Here is a 27,494-nt window from a genome sequence, read left to right as displayed (position 1 = left end):
GTTTTGAGTAGATCCTTATCTAACGTTTTATGACAGTGCATTGTGAAACAGCTGCAGCAATTTTATTCATAGGCAAACCCCAAGTTTCTTGCTGATACTGCTTAACCAGTACCCTAGAAAACTAAGTTCTCAGTCTAAAAATAGAGAATAATACCAAAAAAAAGTTTCCTTATGCTTCCAAAGTGCCACAGAAGCATGTTTCAAACAGTTAGGGAAAGAACAATAACATTTTATAATTTTACTGAATCCCAACATTTTCTGTCAAACCCCTAAAAAACAGTGGCCTGAGAATTTACATTCTTTTAAAAAGATCTGTGACAAGTACTGGTTTTAAGTTCCTCTTTGTGACAAAACAGTAATTCTAGCACACAGAACCACAGAATAACAAGAAAATGAACCAGACTCCAATCTGAAATTCACTCAAGTCAAGACAGAGTCCATGAACTGTCCTCTTTCTAGATAACATAATTTCAGCATGAAATGACTTCTCTAAGTGTTATTATCAGTAACTGCAATGGCAAAAGGTAAAGAATTTTTTAGACTGTACACCAGGCTAAATATGTGCTACCTTTTTTATTTAGCACTCCTTCAATTTTACCCATGAACCTATAGAGAACTTCCCAAAAATATAGTTTGTATTGTCTACTGTCTGGTTTTTACTACAGTTTTTTATGACAACAACAATGACCTTATAATTAGAGATCTCAACTAAAACACAATAGATTTTTTAAAAACCCAGATTTTTCATTAAATACAATGCAATCAAATACTGTCAATTGTCTTACACAGGACAACTTCACATTACATAAATTAAAATAGTATGAAGTGATACTGGAGAGTGGGGCAGAGGAGGGCTTTTCAGATAAACATGAATTAATATAAGTCAGAACTTTATATTATGGTAGATAGTCAGCTTGGTACTTGGGTCACCTAAGTCTTCTTTGCCATTTTCTTCTCATTTTCCCCTTTTGTTTTAAATTTCAATTTAAATATATTTCTTATTAATCTCCATAAGTTTTGATTGATTACAACTAGCTTACAGACTGCCTCATATATTAGTTGACAGAGGCCATAAACTGATTATTCAGTCCCTTCATTGTTGATAAATATTAAAGGCTTCTAAACATCTACTAATATCAAATCCATTATTTGTTAATCTCATGCTATTTTATTAAGTTGAATGCAAGCTAACAATGGTAGTTTGTTGAAGGGAAATGAACCCTTTGAATTAAGCTACATCATTTCAAACATTAAAAACTATTTAGATGCTTCATGTACTGATGAAAATGAAGGATTCCAGTGATACCAATGGACTTACAATAGTATGTTAAGTAGTATAACTGAGAACAAATAAAACCATGAGCTTCTCAATATTAGACCAACTTACAAATATTTTTTTATAATTACACTGCAGTGCTACTATGTATGTACACAGAAATACGAGTACTACTACTAATACTACTTTGAAAAACTGTTAAGAAGTGGACTGACCATCCAAGATTAACCAAAAAAAAGAATTATTTTATTTACCTGACTTTGCAATTCACTTTGTTGCTTCAGGCGCAGATTTTCTGGTGTATCAGCCACTGTAGTGAAGGACTGCTTTGGGTAATGTCTAGAAGAAGAAGAACACAAAGCCAAACAGTAAATATTTGCACATGCTAGAAAGTCAAGTGCATCCCAGCACTCTTTCCTACAGTGTACAAAATTCTTTCATAGTTTGCTATGAACTATAAGTATTTAAAAATATTGTGTCAGACATGCCTTATAGAAACAACATAAAGGAGTTCCTGCAATGAGTCTAAATGCCACCCATCCATCCTGACCACTGTCTTCAAAGACAGCCAAAATTTGCTTTTAATAGAGTGATCAAAACTATGTTTAACTGCATTGTCTTGGTACAGTCATGTGCTGGACAAAGACTAAACTAAAAGCCCTTAAAATGAAATTGTTTTACAGAAATCAATGCTACATAAGAGAGCACAGCTGGGGTACCATGGAGTCTTTATCCGTCAGTGTAGGAACCAGAAGGATCAAGGCAGATACTTGCTGGGTAGAGGAAATTCAAATGCTTTAACAGCAAATGCATCAATACAGTACTGTAATATCCAGTGCCAAAGGCTCTGGTGTCTAAGAACTGCAATCTATCAGGCATCTCTCTTTCCATTTGAAATTTTACACCTTTACAATACATTCCTACTATTTACTCTGGCATTTTATGGTAACATGCTCTAGGGGAGCCTGCTTGAGCAGGGAGGTTGGACTAAATAGCCTTTGGTGATCTCTTTCAATCTTAATCATTTTACGAAACTGAACTGCAGCAATTAAACCCTCCTCATTTACAGAACCACTATTTATTAATTTTCAAGGATTTATCCTGCATTTTCCACTCAAACAGGAAGTTCCCTAATAGGAAAGATGACAAAAAGAAGCAAATAACACAATGAAACAGCACATCCCAAAACAGGCCTAATATTATGAGCCAGAAACACTATGAAGAAACTGACTGTTACTAATTACTTTCCATCATCCTCAGTCTAAAACTAAAATATTCACCTTAATACCATGTGAGGCACTCACATCTTCAATTACCCTTCACAGCTTCCCATGTCTGTCAGCTCCCTAATTTTTGCCTCCAAGACATCAGAGTACAACAGGCACAGTTATAAATACAATAACATTTGCAGCAGCATAAGTTCCACAGAGAGAAAAAGCAGTGTCTGAAGACAGAGGATATGTACTATTAAACATTTCCATGTTCAAACTCCAGCCTGTCTCTAATGTGCTCTTCCAGCAGCTACTTGTATGTTGTTGCTATGGTTTCATCATAAAATTTCCATTCTGTGTAAACATGAGATTTCTTGTATTTTGTTAGAAAGTTTTCAGTGTACAAGTTCTAGTTCCATGAAATGCATGGTTTCAGTAACAAAAAAAAAAAAAAAAAAAAAAAAAAAAAAAAAAAAAAAATCTTATCTGGAAAAATAAAACAAGCAAAAAAAATTAAGAAGGATTTCTGGTTTTATCCAAAAGCTGAATGTTTCCCCCTCAGAAATGCAAAACCAATAATTGATGAGAAATGCTGCCTGAACTTTATACAGTCAACTGCCCCAGGTCTGATTCTCCCATCGGGTGATTGCCAGAGTTCTACACCACAGCACAATGGAGTAGACCCCTGCACCAAGAGAATGGGAACATCCCCTCATTTATGGTTACACATGGAAAACAGAGGAGAAATACAGGACAAACTAGGGATTTCAGGCTCTCAAAGGCTAATAACTGTATAGAAAGAGCAAAAAATTAAACACCTTGATGAAAGAAAGTTTTTTCCTCACAGAAATGTGAGAACCATCCCAGACTGGGTACTAGCAGATGGACAAACGATGCTACTCTAAGTTTGGTGAGACACTCCCACCCATTATGCCAGCCACTTGTCTCAGCTCATGTCACTGAAAACTAGAAAACAAAATTTTTATGCATGGCACCCTTCAGACTATTCTTCTCCCGAAGTCCCACCCGAGGTGGAGCTTTGGCCAGAGAGAGCACTGAGTTCTGCATGTGCTGCTGTCCCTTTCCCCCTTTTTAAACCAGGGGCTCCCCCACCTTCCCCCAGAGCCAGCCAAGGCCAGCCAGCAGAGCAGCTCAGCCACAGCTCCAGCAGCACACAGGGAGGCAGAACCAGCTTTGCATGAGGCAGATGGTGCCAGCATTGTGCATATCTTGGGACAAGGAAGATACTTCCAAAAGGGTTTCTCTTTTTTTTTGTTCTATCTCACACTTCATTTTTCTGTGTAGAAGCAAAAAACAAATGCCAGACTGGCCACAGGGAGGGTAATAAGCCCTTTTTGGAAAGCAGCAATGAGCAGATGGGGAAGGCAACAAGCCACCTCACAGCCAGGGTTTGCTGATGCCCAAGGAAGATTGTAGCAATGATGCACAACTCACACCTTTAAGCATAGGAGCCTTTCACATAGCAGCCATGAGATATCCATGGATAGCTCCTGTAGATGACAAAATCCCTATCCCTAAAAAAATATAATCTGCCATACATGCAATTAAAATATTGCATTATGAACATGTTGAATGCTGAAAGCATAAACTTTCACTGCACTGTTTTACACCATGGTTACATATCATGACCCTGGTAGTATAATCACAGTAATCACGTGTATTCATCCTTTTTAACATGGAGAACAGAGAGTGCAGCCAGCTCAGATGGGGTTTTTGGCTTGGGACCCTTGGGAATTGTGTGGACAGCACTGAGGCAAGAGTCTGAGCCACAGCCCCCAGGGAGCAACAGCAGCAGACAACTGCAAACCCAGGTTCTCACATTAAACCTCTCTATTCTGAAGCATAAAAAACATACTCCTTGTTCCTATAGTTCACCAGCTATTACCTCTGATCATCTGTAAAAGAAATGCTTTCTTCCACAATTAGTATTCAGAAACTCAGAGATATTTCAGCATTCCAAGCAAACCACTTGAGAACCAATGTATCTAAGACCATTATTTATTTTAGAAGCACTAGCTCCTTACTTAAGTAAAAATGGTATGCTCAGTCTTGAAGAAGCAGAGCTTTAATATATTTTAATATGAAAATTTAATAATTTAATATGAAAATACTATGTAAATTTATTTTATCAATGAAACGTATTTACACTTGACCATGGAAGAAAACAATACATATGACAAGTGAACAAAACTGCTGAAATTTAAATTGGTCTTTAAACTGATCATTTAAACCATTTATCAAAATGTATTACAGTGGCTAAAATAAGAATCATTTAGCAAAATTAAATTAGCAGTGCATTCTACTATGGGTTGTCATTTTAACTGCAGCTGATTTATGAAACCACTCACATGGTATTTCAAACCAGAAGGACATGGGTTTAGATACATCCCTTCTAATTTATGGAAATTCTTGCCTCAAATGCATTAAAAAGACTAGTGTTAAATTTAAATCCTATCTTCAGCTTTCCACATTTGTTTTAAGCTTACTGATACCATGTCTTCAGGGTAATTACCAGTATTTAAGACACTAAATTCTGTGAAAACTATCAAAGATACATTATAGCATTGGATACTTTTGTCTGAAATAGAAGGCTGAAGCACAAGTGTTAAAATTCAATAATCTGCTTTTTTAACTACCATTTTAGGGCTATACCACATTTTGTCAAAATGTTTTGAATAAGGATAAGCAACTGGATAGCAACAGCCTTTAATTCAAAAGACTGACAGTGGTCCCTGGTAATCCCTTGCTCAGTTTCCCTTTTGTCCAAGATGTCTGAGAAAGAGCCAGGAATTGGTTAAGGAAGTCAGCTACTTAATAGCAATGTCCAAAGGATTTTTTTGTTTGTTTTAAGTCTTTGTTAGTTGTCTAAGTCTACTTAGCAATATGTCTTACCACACTAATGCTATTAGGATTAATCCTGTATAAAGATCTATAGAAGAAGTTCCAGAACAAATCAGGATACACAGTACAGTGTCTCTGCTGTGGGTTGCTGTATTGCCTGTCTCAGCTGCACAGCTTGATTAATAAATCAAACCACAACTCAATCTCTTGCTGCTTCTGAAGAAACTCCTTCACTTTTGATATTTGAAAATAGGATCAGTGAAGCTTCTGAGAACTCAGGAAAGCACCTGAAAGTTACTTAGCTTTTCCAATGACTAAACATAGAAATGTTCCTAAATAATTTTTTAGCTGTAAAGTTTTCAACAGCTTTTCCATGCTCTCAATTCAACAAAAGAAAAATGCTCTGAGAGAGAATGGGATAAAGATTCAGCTTGGTCTCTTCTGTAAAAGGTGAGATTCAAAGACTGAGATAAATTCAAGCATCTACTGGAATTACCTTCCTTATACCTCTCTCTGACTAAACCAACATTTAAAAATGATTAAGAGATGTGTGTGTGTGTGGTGTGTGTGTGTGTGTGTGTGTGTGTTTTGCAACTGTAAATTGGCTGTTACTGTTCAGTTACAGAATTGTCAGAAACGCTTGTCACAGTTTCTAGATTTCTATGGAGTTATGTCTCCCCTAAAATACCTATTCTGTATTTGCCTGCAACATTAAATTCGTGGTATTTTTATAACCAGAGAATAGGTACAAAATATACAAATCAAAATTAGTCTCCTAAGCAGAGGGTCAGCTCCATCATCTCTTTTCATAATAACAGTTGCCATCACTGGCTGTCACATTAGGCTATCTGTCCTGTCCTAAGTTTTGTCCAAAAATAACTGTTCTAATTTAAGCAAACTCTGAAAGAGAAGGAAGTTAAAAAAGGACAGGGGGGAAAAAAATTTTTTTTTTTTGCATTAATGCAGATTTGAACACAACAAACCCATAAGATGCCATAATAAAATTAAACCAATCCTACAAGAATTATCAAAAAACATAAAAATTAATTATGCTTTTAAAACTAGCACTTCAGTACAGTGTATGCAAAAATTAAAAATTGAAATTAAACAGTGAAAACTGATCTAGCAGTCTGGATGTAACCCAAGCTCACAAATGATGGACAGGTAGGGAAGTTCCACCTCAGACCTGCAAGAGCCCAATCTGGTAAATGTGATCTGAGCCCACATCAACAAACAGCACAAAAACAGAGAGGAGAAACACAGATCTACAATTAAATGTCATGTAGAAAACACATGACAAAATAGTTTCTCCAGGATTAAGGTGACAATGTTGTTAGGGATTGTTTAAACTGGCAGTTTGAAGAGACATAGGACTGCTTTCACCTCCTTACCTTGAAACTGTGCCATTCACAGAAGGCCATGTAAGATGCACAACAGCAGAGAAAGAACCAGCAGGAGGGAGATCTTGCCCACAGCTGACTACTTGGTATGAAATTCATGCTGAGTTTCACTAGCAGCTCTGAAGCTCCAGGAGGGATTTCTCTGGGTTTTCTCTTTTGTTTTGAGCTTTCTCTGCACGATCACTTATTTGCGTGCAATTATAAAGGCCTTTGTAGTAGGAATAATGTAACTAGTGGATAATACAGCTTTGGTATGCAGCACTTGGGCAACAAAGTGAACAAGAAATACATCACAATTCTCCAGAAATTATCAGAAGATAGTGTTCTCTTTGGCTACCTGGATCTGCCCCTCTGTGTGAAGAACTCTGGCTGCAATTAGTTTGCTTTGGAAAACATTTTTCAATAGTTGCCTTCTGTTCTGCAAGGAACTTTTCAAATATTTAATTTCTGTATCTGTACTTCTTACGTTAAGTAAAAAAGAAAGGTCTTCTCATATGCTAGCTAAATGCAAGCTCCTTTTTTATGAGAAAAATCCCCTAGAGCAATGAACTTGTATTGATTTGCAGGAGATTTAGCAAGTAATAAAGATCCATTAAAAAAAAAGAATTCCACTTGTTTGTTGGGGTAAGCTATAACACTCTTCCTCCTGGAATGAAAGTCCACATATCCCATAAAACCAGGCACAGGCTGCACATCATACACTGTGCTTCCAGACTGGCACTTGATACACAACTACAGACCCATATCTGGGGCTCCCTTCAAAATCTAAGGTTAGGGACCACATTAAATACCCAGACTCTATCTGGCCCCAAGACAGGTTAATGCCTTACTGTTATTAACAGAGGTTTGAGGCTGAAAAAATGAACTATTTACTGAAAACAGCAAGGCAGAAACTGTTTGCATTTTAGATAAAGTAGTATAAAAAATTGGGTAGCAGTTGGAGACAGTGAGTTAGGAGTGTCTCTGAATCTCTGAGTTCTTCAGAGAGAAATCAGAGTGCAGGGATTGAATTAAAGCCTTTAGATGGATTGAAGCATGTTAAGCCACTCACATAAAGTAGAAGCGTAAGTTTAAGTTTTAGAAAAAGTAAGCAAGTAAGTTTTAGAATGAGCTTTAAGTGCTTTTAGTGAGTAAAAGGTCTCAGATGCCAGAGTAGAAGTGGGAGTTCTAGTAAAAGTTGAAAAATACAGTCTTAGATATTAATGTTTTCCGTGGAGGCTCCAGGAACATAGTTTCAAGCATAATAAAACTATAGTAAGAATATTGCTTACATTTTTCAGACAGAACAAGACAGACCTTATGCATAGTTTATACATAACCTGGGGAGCTAAGAAACTAGAATTCTAATAAGTTAAGTAGCAGCAGTTCATGTTTGTGTGTTAGCTTGTTAGGAAGTTCCTATAGAAGAGCATGCATAGGGAAAAGCTGGTACTTTTTGCCATTGCTTTTTGCCATTTACTTTTTGCTTTGCTTTACTTTTGTTCCTGCTCTCTCATCACTATCATCAACACTCAAGAGGAAGACAGAAGCTCACAGCAACATTGGCCCTGCCAGGACCTCCAGGAGCAGCTTCTGCTTCTATTTGGGACTTTATACCAAAACTTAGCATGCACTTAGTGCCTGTGACTCTATTGCTTTTGAGACTGATGTGCTCCTGCAATAAACAACTTTATAACAACAAGTAACTGCTTTGCTCATTAAAAAAAAACAAAAACCTGACAAATTGGTTCCCAGAGCACCAGAGATTTAACCCCACAGGCAGCAAACTCTAACTCCAAATTGCATTACTTTCATCATTTCAAATTTCACCATGAATTCTGCTGTGCCAAACTAGAAGAGCAGTTAGCTCTGCAAATGTTTGTCATACATTGAGGAACTCCAAAGAACAGAGAACTGTAATCTTTTAATTACTGGCAGAAGGGAGGGCTATGAAAAACAGGTCTAGATAGAAGACCTGGAACCCACAGTAGCTTATTTTAGAATTTAAAAGGCCAGTTGAATTCTGAAAATAGTAAAATCTTGTAAATTTTCAACGTTTTCACAGCATGCATCCAAAAGCATTAACATCACTCCTGTAGCCAGCATTGCCTAAGTTATAGAGAAAAAGCATAGAGTCCATGACATTAAATTACTTTTACTTCCAATACCAAGATGACCAAGAAACCTATTCCAAATACATTTGCAGATACATGGGTTGTCTGAATTGGCAATGTTACCATATTGACATTTTGATTTCAAGTAGCTCCCCTGGCTTTGATCCAGCTTGGGGAAGACAGAAGACCAAGTGGCACAAGGGGAACACCAGCAGTGTCACACAGGCAGCTGGGCCATGCTGTAAGCACCAAGGAGTGCTCTCCTCCTGCTTCGTCCCAACAACTGTCTCAGAATTAAAAAATACCCCAGCTACCAGGTGAAACTAGCTTTTTCCCCATTTATTGCACTTTCATTTACTTTCTCTATTGCTATTTGATATTTATAACACATAGATACAGTGCTAGGGAGACAGGCAAGTCTTGCTTCTTGAGAAATTAAGGTCAAAACATTTTGATTTTTTTTTTTAAATACAGCAGAAGGAGGACACAGTTTATACCATACCATACTAAGAATTGTTATAATACAGATCTCAGCCAAGTAGCATCCAGATTCACAAAAAAGATCAAAAAGAGTAAAATCCAAGCATCATGGATTTCAAAAGTAGAACTGCTAGAATTTTCAGTGGAGCCAGGCACTCACCCTTTCAATAATTTACCTATGTCTCAGCTATGAGATTCCAGTACTTGGGGAAAGAAAATCAGTCAGTAGCAGACCAAGAATTACAGCGTAGCCTGGAGCTGTGCAGAAATCTACTGGCAGCACACTAGTAGGTACTGACAACAGATCAAAAAGTGAGAACCACTGCTGGAGAGGGAAACACAAAAGATGCAGAGAAAATTCAGAGAAACTTGAAAGGAGGGGGCAACAGTGGCAAAACAAAATAAACAAAAATGTGACTGCTACAGCAAAATCTGCCAAAGACTCACACACATATTAATATTTGTCACTGCTAAACTACTCCCAGAATATCACCCAGTGAGCTCACCCAAGCCTATGCATCCCTTAGACACAGAAAACTTTACAGAAGTTTAAGAAAACTTTGTAATCATCACTGACACAACAAAAGGCTGATGATTCAATATTTCTATATTCTTTTCTTCCAGATACTGTGATTATTATTTCTTTCAAAATATCCAGGAGGCAAAAGATCATAAATATGAGCAGGAAAAACACAGATTGAAGGTAAGTTTCTCACTAATTTAATTTGTCAATTTACAGCAGCTGATCTAGCAGAGTAAAGAAACACTCAGTATGACCCACAGTTTATCCCATCAACATCTTGCTGTCCTCTTTTAAGGATGTCAGAAAGAGGTATAATTCGTGCATACAGCAATGGAAAATTTTCTTACAAAATTCCTAAATTTTCTTATTTTTTCTTCTTATTATTTTTCTTATTATTATCATGATTATTTTCTTTCTTATTTATTCTACATTCAATATATAAGTATCTCAAGCATCACAACACTAAATTATACTTGTATAAGTGCTCCTAGGCAATTGGTAGCACTCAGTATGGGGATTTAAATATGACATCTAAATATACAGCTTTCAGATATAAGGATCAGCCACAAATAAAAGAGAAGTAAAACTTGCATCTCTCCTCATAATGCTTTCTTCTCTGCCAGCTTTTCAAGTGCAGGAAATACAACACAAGGGAGAAGTTCCATTCTAGAATTTTTAGTGCCAAAAGTCTATGACAATAACATCAGAAATCAAGAACAAATTATCTGTTCCTCACTGCTTGTATTAAGCTTTCCTCTTCCAAGCAAGTACTGACTGAAAGAATGAATATTTGCTACTAAAAACTGAAATTCGTATTCGTACATTCATTCATTTATTCAAAACTTGTTAGGCCATATAGCTCTGGATCACAGCTGTAATGAAATTGGAGTCCAGCTGTTGTGCTCTCCTAAAACTGAAGGTATAACCAAAACCTGGGAAACTAAACATAGACTACTTCCTAGCTTCCATATTTTCTACTTCTTAACTCTTTTGTGTAAGTTTTCTAGCTTTTAATCTTCATGTTTTTCTTCATTTCTTTAGGAAACCTACAGAGCCAAGCCTCATTAGACAATTCATTGGTGCATCTGAATTCCAAAGTTGTTGTTCAAGACACAGCAAATACAGTTTAAAATGCCTCTTTAACTGTAAAGTGTATTAAGCATTTGTTCTCAATTGGCAACTACAAGTTAGAGTCAAAAAAAGTACATTAAAGAGTTATGTTTACATGTGTGCTAGAGGAAAAAAAAAAAAGGATAAGTTGCTTTTTTGTGAAAATTTTACTAGTTGATTATTCACATACTGTAAATTGTAAGCATCTATGTTAACTGTGAAGCTTTATAAAATGTCTCTCCTTTAAAGTATCCATTTTGGTAGAATTAGTATTAATAGGAAAAAAAGTTTATTTAGTTTATGAAAGACATTTTATGCTAGTATAGTGTAAAATAATTTCCTAAGACAGCGCATTTGCCTATACAAAATTATTAAATGATAAATTCAGCTTTTGCTCACAGATGAAGAATACTCCTAGAGCCTGCTTTGGCTTATTCTGCTGAAAGGGTACAAAGGTGCAAAAGCAAACACTGTAATTTTCAATGTAAATCCTTGGCAAAAGTAAATGTATTACCAGCTTAATTTAATACTGTTCTATACAGCACATCACAGACTGCTCACAATGTGGTGCAGGGTGTCATACTTCATAGAAAATCTGATTGGTAAGATCCAAATTCTGAAGTAATTCAATCAAATCACAGATTTCTTTTTATGTATTTATCATGAAAAAGCAACAACCACGTCACATTTTCACTAATACCCTGCAAACATCTACAGAACTTCTGCACATATTATGTTCTCAGCTCCTCATGGACTGTTAATTATTTTGACTAGATACAGGTGCAGTTGCCATTGCTAATTAAATGCTCCATCAGTATTGTTACAAACACTGCCCTCTCTCCTCTTTGCTTCTCTTTTCTCCCTGCTTGAAACAATACTAACCACATATCTTCCTGTTAAAGTACAGGATTTTCTATCACAGCTCCCAGTATTTAAATGCTTAGGCAAATGAATGAGTTTTGTGTAATTCATAGAGCACGGGCTTTCTCATCATTTTCTTGGACACAGACCCTAAACTCCACCCAAATGCTGCTCCAAAGACTGAAGCAACTGCACTGCATGTCATCCAAATGGTTACCACAAGTTTTCACAGAGAAAGTTATCCAAACCATAGAATCATAAAATCATGGGAAGGTTTGGGCTGAAAGAGACCATAAAGTTCCTCCAGTCCAACCCCACTTACATGGCCAGGGATGCCATCATTAGATCAGAGTGATCAAGGCCACAACCTGGCCTTGAACACTTCCAGGGACAGGGCATCAACAGCTCCTCTGCAAACAAGCAGAACTCGATAACATCTCCCTTAGGCTGAAGATCCACCTCTCAACAACTTCAGGTCAAAAGGCAAAGAAAATTTTCCATCTCCCCACTTGGACAGAAGAGAGCAGCTGATGAATGGCTGCTGATATCCTAAAAAATTAATCCTTTAGGATGTAAAACAGGCACAAACAAAATCAGGTACAAGAGGAATGCAAGCAATTCCTAAGCCAATTTACAGAAATGGCCTGCCCAAAGCATAAACCAAGTATAACTACAGCAAAATGCAGAGAAAAAGCTATTTCCATGAGGTATGTAAAAACTCAGCATGTCAGAGCAGATACATTATCACACTGCCAGATCAAATGCAAAAAGGTGAATTATGGGATAGATGGAGAAGAAAGCAAGTCACTGAACTAATAGTGAAAAGACATGTGATAAGTGTAAGATGAAAGGACAAGCTCATGCTTCAGATCACACAGCTTAGTCATTAAATAGCATTTACACCACAGGAACACGGGAGACCTCGGAAGGTATTTGTAACCATGAAAAAAAAAAAAAGTGAAATATCTCCTACCTTTCCTTCTTATTCCTAAATGCTGCAGGCCACAGATCTGTCAGATGTCACTGTCTGAGCTCCTTCTACACCTATTGCTACATTTCTGCAAACCCATCAGCCAGATCCTCCATGGCCAGAGCCCTCAGAGGGCAACTGAACCCATTCAGAATAAAACTCAAGATGTGCCTTTGAGTAACAGATAAAGAGAGAAAAAGCAACCTATTTGTAGCTGCTATGTTGAAGTTCACAATTGAAGGAAATATGTTCATGAGTGAAGTTTGAATATGAATACCTAAAACTGGTCTTATGGTTCAAAAACTATTATTTATCCTGTCAGTGCATGATCAGTACATCATTGCTGGCATAACAGGCAGTAAAACCATTAAACTATCATCTTTACAAGTCAATAAATCAAAGTTTCAAGACCACAGAGATTCCTTTAAACTGGTGGAATATATTTCAGCTGGTAAATTACATTTTTACTAAAAAACAATTTTTGTCAAAAAAATGTTATTTCACTACAGTGCTAGTGAATTTTTCACCAAATTTTGTTACGATTACTCACAGATTATTACCAATAAAGTCTTCCACAAATGCAAAAATAAAATAATTCTTTTATAAAAATAAATGAAAAATATATCAATTAGTTATTTCATTATTTATCAGTAACTTTAATTCAATTTCCACAGAAATCACAAAGTTTTCCATTGGGAGTTATATTATTTTTGTTTCCTACAGATCTGCTAATAATCTATGCGTGCAATGATCCAGTCATAGAAATTAAAAGTGAATTCCCACCAATTTCTTGCAACTGAGTGAGGAAAAAGCCTGGAGCCTCTGAAGCAGTGACTAACATTCCCTGAGTGCCAGCCAAGTCACTTGAAGTCACTGGTAAAGGACATCACTTCCTCCACAGGCCTGCTGAAATTTACACTAAAAAGATACTTTGGTTTACAAAAACTACATTTTCTGAATAGTTCTGAAAAAAATACCCAGTATTTTAAAGCTGAACAAGCCATAAGCCTTTTGTCAAAACTGAACTGTGCTGCAAATGTCTCTTGGATACATAATTATATTTCCTTGCCTATACTGAGATTACTCCTGAGAACTTCATATGCATATTTACACTGTGGTGAATGTATACTACCAGACAGGAGATCCTACTGTAAAAAGCTTTCAACACAAGAACAAATGCACAAAATAAAAACACTTTCAATATTCAAACTAGAGCATTTCCAAATGCTGAAAGCAACTCTTAAGCATCTGCTTAAAACTGCAAAATCTCAAAACAGATTTAAATCTTAAAACACATTGCTCAAGTCTGCAAAAGAGCTCAGTTTTAAAAGGCCCCTTCATCTGTCTGTCCTCTTGCACCAGCACACATGAGCCTCTGCCTGCCTTTTAAAAAGAGAGTAGGAGGACCTCACTTGAGAGAGCTAAGGCACCTGTGGAGCACTGCAGTGGTCAACAGAAGCAAAGAAAAAAAGACCTCAGCACACCACAGCCCAAGTTTGCTGAGAATGTTATTCAAGTGAAAAGTAAAACATCTGAATGACAGCTGAAGACTCAGTGAACATCCCCAGTTTCACTGAAATCCAAATGGTGAAAGGCTATGGTGGAGTCCAAAATAAGTACCTGAAAAAACAATTCTCACAAGACAGACATTCTATGGAGTAAAAGACATCTGAGGGGGTAAAAAAAAGAAAGTTTGAGGGCATACTGAATTAATCCAGTTTTGTCAAAGTTCTTAAAAATACACAAGTTGTGCATTGCTCACTAGTGAGAAACTAAATGCTCCATTTTGATGAGAAGTTGGATATAATACAAAGATTAGGTATAGGAATTACTGTCAGCAGAGCTGTTTAATTTCTGCTTTAGTAAGAAGTAAAATGGAACATAGCCATTTTTGCTGTTCAGAATTTAAAATATATACCTTCCCTATGCAAATACTTTTATGTCTTGTAGCCTCCTTTCACCCCTCTCCAAGGTTTTTAATATGTCTGTTAATGTCTCCTTGTGTCTTTTAAGGTTCTTGAATTTTTAATAAATTGGGCTGATACTTGGAGCTCAGTCTCTGGGAGTTTCTGGCTCAGACACATGGCTCCCTATCAGTAATAAAAGGTGAATGAGGTCCTGCCCTGAAAATCCAGTTGATCCACAAGACTAAAAGCACAGGAGCTAGAGCTGTGGCAAAAGACATTTCTCTAGGTTTCCAGCAATGTTTCCAGGCACTTAGACTTTTACATCTGTGCTAGCAAATTAAAAACATCCAGCAACACTCTCTGGTAGTGAGGCTGACTGCCACAGAGCAGCTCACATACTACTGGCTCAACTCTGTCCAAAACAGGGTTACCATGTCCACAGTGCCTGAGTAGAGCAGAAGTTGGCATGAGTGTGAACAGAGCCATGCCTAGGAACTGGCTGGGAGAGAGGACTAGCACAGGCTAAAATTGTTGTGCCTTTCAGCATTTCAGCAATTTAACCTTGAGTTTCATACATATCTCTACTTTGCTAATACAGATGAAACAAAGAAGTCTTGAGTTGGAGTTCCTATACCACTGGACTCCCATACTTTTTGCTCTCCAGGAAGAAACTTCAACAACTTCTGCTACACTATTTTAATAATGTGCATTTTTCTGTGGAGCTTTTCCAAACCTTCTTGTATTTTTGTTTTAAATCACAGAACCACAGAATAGCTGAGGCTAGAAGTGACCTCTGAAAATTGCCAGAGCACAGACAACTAGGGCAGGGTGCTTGTGAGCATGCCCAATCCCCTTCTAAGTGTCTCCAAGGACAGACCCACTCTGGGCAACCTGTGTCAAGTGTTCAATCACTTTCACACTGGAAAGTCAACCTCAAGTTCATCTGTGTGACCCTTTCCTTCACTCCAGTATGTCTCAGCACTCCCCACCAGGGCTGAGCAGAGATAAAGATCACTTTGCTTGACTTGCCCTATTTGTCTCTATTTTTCTAGTAGTGAATTAAATGAGAAAGAAAAAGACACACATATTTATTATTTTAACACTCAAATTTTGTTGTGGTCATTAGTTTCTTTTCACTGCTATTTACCTTAATGGCAAATTGCCTGCTACTGAGAACTTTCATACACAGATCAGGTAGCTCTTTCCTCCCCAAAGCCAAAAATTGCTAAGTAAGGAAAGGACAGCTGCAAACATTCACAATCAAAGGAAAATCAAAGTAAAGTGAAGGCAAAGTCTTTCCAATGGCCAGCAGTGCACCTGGTCAGGGAAACAAGACTCACTGTCTCAGTGTACTTCATTTCTTGTCCCTCTTCTGTTACTGACCTAGTCAAAAATCTCTACCCCTAAAATTGGTTCTTGGCTGAAAGTGTTGGGAAGGAAGCAGCAAATGAACAAGGAATTTCACATGCCAGAAGAGGGTTCTGTTTCCAATAATAATTATTGCACAAAGGGCTTTCAGTGTACAGTTCTCTCTATGTGGTGCTGTATACAATGATAGCCTTGCATATGTCCCACCAGAGGTGACTCCACCACCAGCCTGACAACAGTTGGAGCCTGAAAGAGACACACCATGGTGACATATGATTGCTACTAGAGAAGGCTCAACCATCTGCCTCCTGCTACTTGCAAGACAATGCAAGCTGCAGTTTAAAACACCCTTGTTATGTTAGATAGCCTTAAGCCTCTCTCTGCTCATGCCCTGTCTGGGCAACTCCCTTACACAGGAGGATGCCTGGGCTGCATCAACAGGAACACAGTTAGCACACCAAGGGATCAGCTATCCCCCTCCATCTAGCACTCATTAAACCACATCTGCAATCCTGCATCCAGCACTGGGCTTGCAATACCAGAAAGATGAATAAACCAGAGATTAGTGAGGGCTGCCGAGATGGTCAGCTGGCTGAAGTCCTGTGTACCAGAACAGGTTAAGGAATCATGGCTTGTTCAGCCTGGCAAAGAGGCTTTGAAGCAACCCAACAGCAACCTTCCAACACTTACAAAGAGTTAGAAAAGAAAGAAAGAAAGATACATTCTGCAACGAGTATCAAATATAGGCAGCCAGATTTTTACAGTGGTGCCTTGTGGCAGCACAATAGATGATGAGAATAAATTTAAAAAAGAAGTGTTCAGGCTTGATAGCAGAAGAAACCCTTCCACCATAAGGATAGTCAACTAGTGGAAAAGATTACCTAAAGAAGTTATACAGGCTCCATTGCTGGATGTTCCCAAGATTTGAATGGTCACAGCTGACTCTCTTTTGAGAAGGAAGCCCCTTCAGTCTGAATTATCATAGGATCCTAAGATAGCAGCCACTCATATTTGTAAGGCTCTGCTGTAGAGATACCTTTGACCTGGTGAGCTCTTACATTGAGGATAGGGGGGTCCATGCCCAGCAGAACTTTAGATACTTGGTAAAATCTGAGTCTCATTTCCTTCTTGAACTGCATGATGATAGTGCAGCTGCTTGAACTGTACCTCAGCACACTAGAAAAGGAAATAGGTATCAGAATAAGAAATGTTCTGTGCCAGTGCATCAGCCCACAGCTGGGTTTTCCCTGAGTTTCATTAAAGTCAGAGAGATGTGCCATAGTCAGACTGAGCACAAGGAAATGGGTGCAGAAGTAAGGAGATGCCAACACCTCAGCTGTCTTGACATGAGGTGAGCAGTGATAATTTATCCAGGTATGTATTTATACATCTATCACATGAATAAGCATGTGCCTCAAACCTCATGGATAAAGTCAAGTTGAACAAAATAGATTAGGTATAATGAAAAACAAGTTCAGTAAATATGCTACAGAGCACTCCTGCCTCATGCTCCCGTTCAGTAGCCCCCAGCAGGAATCTTGTCAGTCCACAGAAATGGGCCAGAAAAAACCAAAAAAACAAAAAAACCAGACTGAGCACAAAATATGGAATATAGGAAAAAATTTAAAAGCTAGAAAAAATTAGACTAAAAGGATGACCAGTTAAAAGTCCTTCAATTGAAAGACTCTGCTTTGAATGTGGATCACAGGCCTCTTAAGATTAAGAAGAAATTTTTGTAACTTTGTATTTCTCGACTTCTGCTAAAAAAAAAAAAACAAACTGATGTAGCAGAAATTTTTAAAAACCTAAACAATTTCGATTGTTAAGCCTGTATATGCAGCCAGAACAGCAAATGCAACATTATCTCCTGTCTTTGGTCAATTTTGTAACTTTGGGTTCCACCAATTACTTTTCTATTTATTTTTCCAGTGACTCTGAGAACACGGGCCCAGTTAATAGAAACAATTCAAGAGATGCACACTCTTGCCAAATGTGACCTAATCCATATTAGCCTTAGGTACAGGGTTTGAGTTAAAGCAGATTTGTGCTTTCCATTTTCTTTCATTTGAGTTGATCAGTTCAATTTGATCTTTGTCTGCTTTTAAAAAGACAAGTTTCACTTAGATTAGAAAACTAACCTTTTCCTGAGAGGCAGAACCATCTGAATTGAGAGCATGCAAGGAAATAATGATGGGGAAAAGGCAGCACTGTGATAAAGTACTCAGTCGTATCTCAGGAAAAAAAGGGGGAGAGGCTGGAGAAAAGGAATGTGTCAAAAATGTTTCATAACAGGAGGAAGTGGAAGAGGAACTGGAGAATAAGGCATAAACTATTTTCTTTTCTGGCATTATGTTATTAGCAGACAGTGAAAGAAAGAGAGAAAATGGATCAACACTCCTCTGTCCCAAAGAAAAGAGGGCAGAATGGTCTTTTAGAAGCATAGCATGAAATGTACTCTCAGTACAAGCAGGTCTCTCATGCTTTCTATCATACAGTCTGCCCTGAAATGTCAAAAGATCTGAACATGACTATCTATCTCTGTCATTAGGAAAGAGAATATACTCACAGATCAATGGGAGCCACTCCCTGATTTATGAATCTCATATCCCTCCTAATTCTTCTCATAAACATAATGAATCCATATGGTGTCCAAGTGCAACAGCCTGTATTTGATTTAACTTAAAGATATTTAAAACAAACAGAACCAGACCCAAGATGTTTCTATGCAATTGAGGAGTTACCCACTGACTCCTTAGCTGAGCCCCAGGAATGTAGAATGTCCCTTATAATTCAAGTGCATTAAATCAGATGTAAAGAACCTCCTATTTAGAAGATAAGGCAGAAAAAATAGGTTTTTTATTAAAAGATTCTCAAAAAAATCATGTGTGGAATTGCAAACTGGCTCTATCTGCACTTTTTTTTGTGATGTATACCCTAAGCAAGATCACTGTTCCCTGCTCTGTAAAAGCTTTACTACCACTTTTAATTGTCTTTTTTTTAACCACAACTCAGAGTTCTGGGTAAAGAGCCTGAAATCTGCAGGCAGGCAACACTAAACCTGCAAAAGTCAGCAACAGGGAAAGGAAACTTTACCAATAGCACACAGTGTCACCATAGAAATCTGTAACAAAAAAAGTAGGGAAAAAAATAAAGTAGGCAAGGGCAGCCAGGCCAAGAAATTAAAATACAGACACACACAGTTTCACAAATATGAAGTGATAGAAGCAAAAAGATAGAAAAGAGAAAATTAGTGAGGGGGAAAGGCAGATAAAATTAAAAAGTAATGTTTCATTGCAGTTAGGGGAAAATGACTCAGCATTCTGTGGGCTTTCCATCCAGAGCCTGCAAATTCTTTTTAGTCTCTCAAGATATTGATTAGATTAGAAATCACAAATACAGGAACTGCATAGCAGGGTAAATTACTCTCTCACAACTGCATCAGAAAGATTTGCAGGGAAGAAAACATGGAGGAGGGCACAATCATCTTTAACAAACAGCAGCACTGAAGCAGGAGCTAGAAGAAAATGTGTCAATGTCAGCATGACTGTTGGCTGAGCACAAAAAGAAATAGAAAGAGGAAATTTTAATAAGAAAAATTGCCACAAGCTGATCTTCAGACAATAGCAATAGGAGTCAGAATATGGACTATGGGCTATTGACTAGTAATCAATCCATTGGACAGCAGCTACACAGAAAGACAGGAAATTAATATTCAGTGGGGGTTTGTTTGGTGGGGGGGCAGGGTGGGTGGTGGTTGATTTTTTACTTTTAGACTGGTGCTTTGATGATGGATGATTATCCTCTCTAAGAGGTGTGAAGCCAATTGCAATACAGTGATGTTCTGCCCCCACAGTAAATAGTAGCTGTCAGTTTGTTGCTGAGCTGCAGCTCAGGCTCTCTCCTCTCCAGAGGATCATATGATGGGTTTGCTGCCCATAATGGGTACAGTCTACTGCCCAGACATCACTGTCACTAACACTTTTTAAGGTCAATGGAAAGAAACAACAACTCACATTGTTACAGCCAACTACATAAAATTTTGCTGACAGATCCCCAATGCTGATATCTAAACCAATCACCAATAGCTGTGCTTGAATAAGGACCATCTTAAAGCATATGCACTGCTTATGCTTTCTTCAGTGAAAGCCTAATGGGCTTTTCTGATGGGATCTGTGATAAATAGATCCACTCAAGGGACTATCTGCAGCCTCCAGTCAAAAAGACAGCATCCTGGCCAGCCTGGAAGTTGGCATGCTGCCTACTGCTATGTGAACCATGGCAAAATTACAGATGGGGCATAAACTAAAATGAACAGACCTGAACACATTACACAAACACCTCAGTAAAAACGTACAGCTCTGTCTGTGTTAGTAAAATGCTGCCAGTACATATTTTGGTTTTGGAGACAGACTCCATCTGTAATACAGCCTCAAGAATGTTTGGTCCACCCAAAAACATCACACAGATTTCACAAACTTCTTACTGATTTCACTATCAAATTTGGCAAAGGCATAACAACATACAAGTGTTGAGAAAATTACAGTTAACACTGAACTTGTTTCACCCAAAGGTGTTCCTCATCTTCAAAGTACACAGGTATGTGAGAATTCTTTATTATTGTTTATGTTTTGTTTCCCTCTTTGTGACCTCTAATGAAAAATCTGACACTGGGTCAAGTTTCAGCTGAACAATTTTCTAGCAACAGATTTACTTGGGCTATATAGCCTTTCTGTCAAGAATTTCCAAGATGCATCCAAGTGCATCTCCTGGCCAGTACATCACTAATGGTACAGTAAGTACCAGTGTCAGTGTACTGAAACAGGAGTGGATAGGTGAGTTGTAAGGTGACAAAAATCAGACTTTCCTCCAAAAAAGGAAATAACAGACTGCAGTCAGTTTGTCACAATCAGCATGGAATTTAAATTAGCAATGTCATTTCAGTAAGCAACAAGGCTACCTCAACACATCAATGAGAGAGATGGGCACCTCTAAATGGTGATCCATTGCATTCTCTAAAAGCTAAGATCCTACTCTGAATAAAAGGTAGATTCAGCAGAAATAAAAAGCCAGAACCCATCACCACTCCTTCAGTGAGACATTTTGGAAGGCAGTGGCTCACCAGTCAATGCATACCACTCAGCTTTTTGAGAACTTCCCAACAGGTAGCACTATTTACTGAGAATCCTATTTAATGACAAAACACTGTAAAGTACTATTCAGTTTCCTCTTCCAATGTCATCAGGCCATCATTTATCCTACCCAATCTCTCTGCACATACCTTTCCCCACTTTGAAGCCTTGAACTGAAACCAGTAGCATTTAGTTAATGAGATAATCTTCATAACCATTGAGAGCAGAGTAAGTAACTACGCTACAGAAAGAAACCCAAAGCTATTCTCACCCTGAATTTCACTAAATGGCTGAAGACAATGATATAGACAAGACAATGATATAGACAAGTATAGTTGAGAATGAAGAGACCAGCATTTCCACATGCACATAGATTATTGAAGTACAGCAGACAGAGGAGTTTCCCCTAGCCTCAGCCCACTCAAGATTCCTCTCTTCCTAGGCACCAATGATATTTATATTTCACTTGTGAAATATATACTAAACACTAAAAAATATTTGTATTTTCAGTTCACTCAGTAATTTTTGTTAAAGTGTGATAGTGAACTTTAGAGCATTGCTGTTTAATGGAAGTTAAAGAAAATATATTAAGAAATAAGAATTTTCTTTTTATAGCTGTTGACAGTCTAGCTGCAAAGTTATAATATGCAGAGTAAGTGGAAAAAATACTTTTATTAGGAGCCATGATATTTTAAAATTAACTAATCCTGGTTATATTAAATTCTAATGTGTTCTACAAACTTTTCACAACAAAGATGCCTCAAATCAAGAAGGCCCAAAAAGGCACTAAATGGAGCACACCTTCCCAGAAACAGCTATTAGCAATTACAAAAAGGCACTGGATTTCAATTCAGGGGGTTTGGTGCAACAATTACCTCAGAGTTCATGTATTATTAATAAAAATACTTGCAAGGTGGTATAAAACTGAGTATGTTAGCTCAGATTTCTACATCAGGGAGAAAAAACAAACAAGGTTCTTGCTGCAACAAAGTATTCCTGACCTTCAGCAAAAACAGGGGAAGGAGTTCAGGTCGATAGCAATCAGTACAAGCAGTCCTGGGGAGCCCAGCACTTACTGAGCCTGAATGGGATATTAATGAGCCCTGACACTCCTTCCTAGGCAATAATCACTGGATCTCATCACCTATGCTTGCTTTTTAGCAAAGAATGTTGCTGGACAATATTATTTTGGCTTGAATGCAATATAGCATAGGTTGCCTGATTTGGAAAAATCTATATGCTTTCTACATTTGGGAAAATTACAGTCTTCATCACAAGGAAGCAAAGGCCAAGGGTACATGTAACATATTTGTTTCCTCTCTTGTATGAAAGAACTCTGGTTTAAGAAAATAAGAATTTTAGAACTCTCTATTTATCCAGATGGTTTTTATAAATCAAAATACTAATCAATGTTTTATCTTTTGTCACATTTCTGGCAAAATTTTTCCAAATATTATTTTTTATACCAAATATAAGTGACAATAAAGCTATTCTTAAAAAAAAGATTAGAACTGCAAAGAAACTTTTCAGGACAATGGTTACTTCTTTTACAGAAAAGTAGGGAGGTCATATCAGGCATTTCATGCAGTATCTTACAGTTTTTTGAACCACTTCAGTTAATTTCCATGTGCTTTTCTCTGATAAACCCTTTTTTCAGTTGACTGCAATTCTGATAAAATTAGAAACAGGGACAGAACAGTTTCTCTTACATTCCTAGAGTCAGATCCCAGAGAAGTGATTTTTCTTAATAATATTTTACTCTTGTTCCAATATGCAGAATAGCTGTGAAGTCTCAGCTGCTGAGGAATTGAAAAGTCTTACTGTAACATGCTTGAAATTTAAAACTGAAATTCATCTATTTGTAGGTTCATAGTACCTGCACAAACACCACACACTATATAATAAAAGCTTTCACACTGGCAAAATTTCTGGTTTAGCACAGATTGTTTGATGGTTGCTACAATTTCAATTTCATTTTTATGGCTGAAATCTAGAGGTTTTTTCAATTGGTTTCTCTAGTTGAAAATGCATGACTATATCCAAAGAATTTCTCTAGTTCTTTCTATTTTGCACACCCTCTGTGAAGTTGTCCATCATGCTCTAGCTGTGGAAGAGCTCCTGGGAATATTTTTCTAGTCTGCTTTTGAGAAGATCTTATGAGAGTGCCATCTAGAATGGCAGAATATTTCCCAAAGATTTTGAATCACAATCAACAACAAGCAATCAAACCATGCTTGATGCTGCTGACCTCTTTACCTAGAGTTTGTGACATCTGATTTTGCTTTTGGAACCATCACCTAGGCTATTGGGTTTTTTCCTTACCCTCTAAACACACTACTGAAGCTCCATCCAGGACTTTCTCCCCAGGCAACAGCCACTTCCTTGTGCCAAATTCAATCTCATTGCAATTCATCTTTGGCCCTTTTTCCTCCCTCTCTCTACACAATTTACAAGCAAATTTCTATTCTCCCCAAAACTTCCAGTTGTGACTTTGTGGTCATGATCTAATCTTTCAGGGAGTGGTCAGAGGTCCCTAAACCAAAGATGTCTTTTGAAAGATAGGGGACAAAAAATACTGTTCTGCTACTAAAAGCACAGTAAGAAGACAAACTATAAAAATAAGAAAATAGAAGATTATCTGCTCAATAAATTACAGCATATGACCTATTTTTCATGCTCTTAATATCTCAATGCTTTGGAAGGGGAAGAAGCTGACAGCAGAAAAAGAGGTGGCAAAAAATCTGTACCTGCAAGTCGTTATTTGGACCCAAGCTAATGAAAAGCCCATTTTAAGTGTTCAGAAGCCAGTCAAGGTGTTTGCTGCTGTGGGCATGTGTGTCCTTCTAAGGAATTAGCAATGATACACTTTTGAAAGGAGCATGGAACAGGATGCTCAGTTACTGTAATTCCTCCTGTAAACAGGCTGTTTCTCAACCAAAATTTCTCTCCAATATCCCTTGAATTCAGTCTTCCTCCACACCAATCATTGTCTTAATTCTCTTACTTTCTTTTACCACACTGGGAGGGACGGAGGGAGGAAGTTAAATTTCCACTTTTGCATCAGGTTGTCTGTAGTGCAGTAAAGTATAAAATAGATGTTTGAAAATTTAAAAACTGCAAGGCAGAGAGATCATTAAAAATACTGTCTAGACAGTCTTTTTAATTCTTAGCAAAGCACAGGTTTTTTTCAAAAGGATTATACTGTAAATCTGACTTTGATAAGCAGTAGAGTCACTGACTATAGACAAAATTCTGAAATGGGGGAAGAAAGAACGACCACCCAGCCTGTTTCTGACAAACAGATCTTCAAATCCCCCAGTCATTGAGACTCCATGGCATCTCCCAGCAGCACTACCCCTGACAACCTATCCCTTGTGCACCTGTAGCAAGTGTGGGATGAGAGAGCATTCCTTAAACTGAGGACTAAAGGATGGAATGAAAATTCTGAGGTTGTCCTTCTGCAGCTGAGCACAGAGCTCCCAACTGTGTCTTTCTCTTTTGTGACCTCAATACCAGGATACAGAGTCTAAAAGATGGCAGAAGTGAGAGTGGCACCTTGAGCTCCAGGAAAGGTGTGAAGGGATGGGAGAGAAGGCCAAGATGTGGGATAGGACAATCACATGGGTGAGAGCAGGCTGCTCTCATTGCCACAGTCCCTGCAAGACAGGTTCTTGGTGTTGTGAGACTTCACAGCCAGCTGGAGAGTAAGGAGCAAAATGCAAGAGGGGACTACTCTTTGTAGTCTTCACTGAAATTCTGCTGCACAGGGGGTTTCTATGCTTCCGGAGATTAATTCTGAGATTAAATACTGTTGTTGTGCTCAAAAATATTCATTTCCCACAAGACTTTAGGCTATAGTACAGTAACTTATGATGCCCCAATTCATTACCACTTCTAAACTCAAAAACTGCAAGAGTAAAAGTTGGCCATGAGAATTATCAATACACTCAGTGCCTCAAACAGCAAGGATAAACTGCAGTACAATGTAATGCTCAACAATCCAATAGATAAATGTGGCATTAAATCTTGGCATTAGTTTAAATCTTCCAAGCACAACATGATAATGTTTAATTTCATTTTCCTGCTCTGCTGTTCAAAGTTCTTGACAAGTATTACATTAGTGTTTGTGGAAAAGATCATCTACTAAACACAACTATGGAAGGAACTAAAAAGTATTTAGTGGCTTCCTTTCAGAACTGCTATAGTCCCTTAGAAGAACAAAAGGTAGAAATATTACAGTTGCAGAATATTATACCTTTGGAACAGGTCACTTGTTCCCTGAGTTTCTTCCCAAGTTCCATCAAAACACAACAGTACTTTCTCTAATAAAAAATCTTTTGTTCTATGTCCAGCTTACAGTGCTGTGCCATTAAAATGTAATTTTCCCAGGGGGCTTCTTTTGCTATCATTAGTTTACAAGCAAAAAGCTTGCCCTTACAATTTAAAACTTTCCATAGGCTCAAAATACTCTGAGAATTTAACACAGCATGCAAAATTACAAAAACTTTAATTGAAAAAAATCAATACTCTTGTTTGACCTATCTGTCCACTCTCAGTCATTTTAATGAATTTCATTGGTCTTCCTGGTTCACAAAAGACAAGACTGCATTTTGCCATCAAAGGCAAGTATTATGCATAACTTCTTATGCATAAGGTAGGCTCTTATTCAATTCAAGTATCATTATCTCACTTTCTTATAGGAAACAACAGTGCAGTACCTGGGCAGCTGGCAGGATCCTGGCCTTAGGAATACATTTCTTAAAGCTCACTGTAGTGTACTTTATCAAAGGTAAATTCTGATACCAGGGGCTAGGGCAGCATAAAATACCAAATTATGCTTTCAGGATTTTAAGACTGAAGTTTCCTAAATCCAGAACACCTGCACTATGAGAATTTATGTTAAATAAAATCATCTCCAAGATTACTGCTATTCTAAAAGATCTGAGCACTTCTGGGATTTCTCTTAACAATGTTGTGACTTCATGTCACATTTCTAGGAGTCTTGCAGAAGTGGATTGTGGTTTCACTGAGTGTCTAAAACCTGCAACACAACAGAGCAGTTCACAGCACAAGGGAACTCTCTTTACTCCACAAAATATATTTCATGATTATGAAATGTACCATCCAAGTGGATTTCATTGGTCCTGTTCTTTCAAAATGCACACCAATTTCCCAGGCAGCACTGTAAATAGTTTCCCTGTGAAAAGACTTTGATTTTGGTCTAACAGGCAGCTTCCACCTTAAAAAACTGAAGAAATTCCATGTTGCACATACAATGCATTTTTACCAACACTTTTCACAGATACTTCAAAAGCTTTGTGTAGGGAGTAGGAGATGTGAAATTCATTTCCAGAAAGTATTAAATCAATTCTGGTCTTTTGTTAAATTTAATTGTCAATGCTAACTTTTTGTGAAGTACTAAAAATTAACTTTCATGACTCACAAAAACCTGTGATATTTACCAAAAGAAAAATCTGTACATCTTTATCCTATTTTGCTACTGGTTTAAGTTATGCATTATCAGTATTATTCTATCATATCTGCAGCAACCAAGCCCCTTTATAATACAAATTAACTTCAGTTTTTCTTAAGTTTGAATCACTAAATTAGATAAATGAATGCAGCACATACGAGAATAACCTATTTTGATGGAAAATTTTGTTCTAGTTTAACTAAATAATAGCAAAACCTAATAAAAGTAACTCAATATTGGAACAATAATAGAGGGCACTGTAGTTCAGAGATATCTATCAACTCCATCACCACTACCTCTCTAACAACACATAAAAAATAATAGAAAAATAATTTAGCAATCCCTCTAAACTTGAATTACACATTATGCAATAGCTGTAGCTTCAAACTACCAAGAAAAGCCAACAGATTGTATAATTTAATATTTTATCCAGCAAGACACCATCCCATATTTAGATAAGAAATGTGCCACTTCTTCCAAGTTTCCTCCCCTCATTCTGCAGTTAAAACGAGTTTCTCCAAAGCATCCACCAGATATTTTATCACAGATCTCAATCACAACTTCTATTTCTCATGCAAAAATTATTTGCATTACCTGCACACAAGAATATTATGTCAAAGGGCAAATATCCTCCATTCCATCATATCTTTCCCTACCAAGTGTTACTCTGTAGAAGGATCTAATATACCCAGAAGAGTGCTGCAGCAATGGCTAAAATAATATTTGTTTGTACTATATACCTTGTATTCACTACAAACTTCTTCAGTTAAAAATTGTTTCAACCATTTATCAATCCACTGGTAATCTCAATGCAACTAACCTTGCTAGATT

The 27,494-nt window shown here is 37.4% G+C and overlaps 1 protein-coding gene across 1 annotated transcript in view; it reads right to left on the bottom strand.

The window, feature by feature from the left end:
* The window catches only part of LOC306800660 (LIM zinc-binding domain-containing Nebulette-like), a 248,841-nt gene that overhangs the window by 172,179 nt on the left and 49,168 nt on the right, over positions 1–27,494 (bottom strand). Inside the window, 1 exon segment of the mRNA XM_079302909.1 lies at positions 1,531–1,615. Within this exon segment, the coding sequence (XP_079159035.1) occupies positions 1,531–1,615 (85 nt within the window).

Source organism: Erithacus rubecula (assembly GCF_903797595.1).
Source record: "Erithacus rubecula genome assembly, chromosome: 3".
NCBI lineage: Eukaryota > Metazoa > Chordata > Aves > Passeriformes > Muscicapidae > Erithacus > Erithacus rubecula.
Note: the sequence above shows the minus strand (reverse complement) of the source record. Positions and strands in the feature narration are given on the sequence as shown.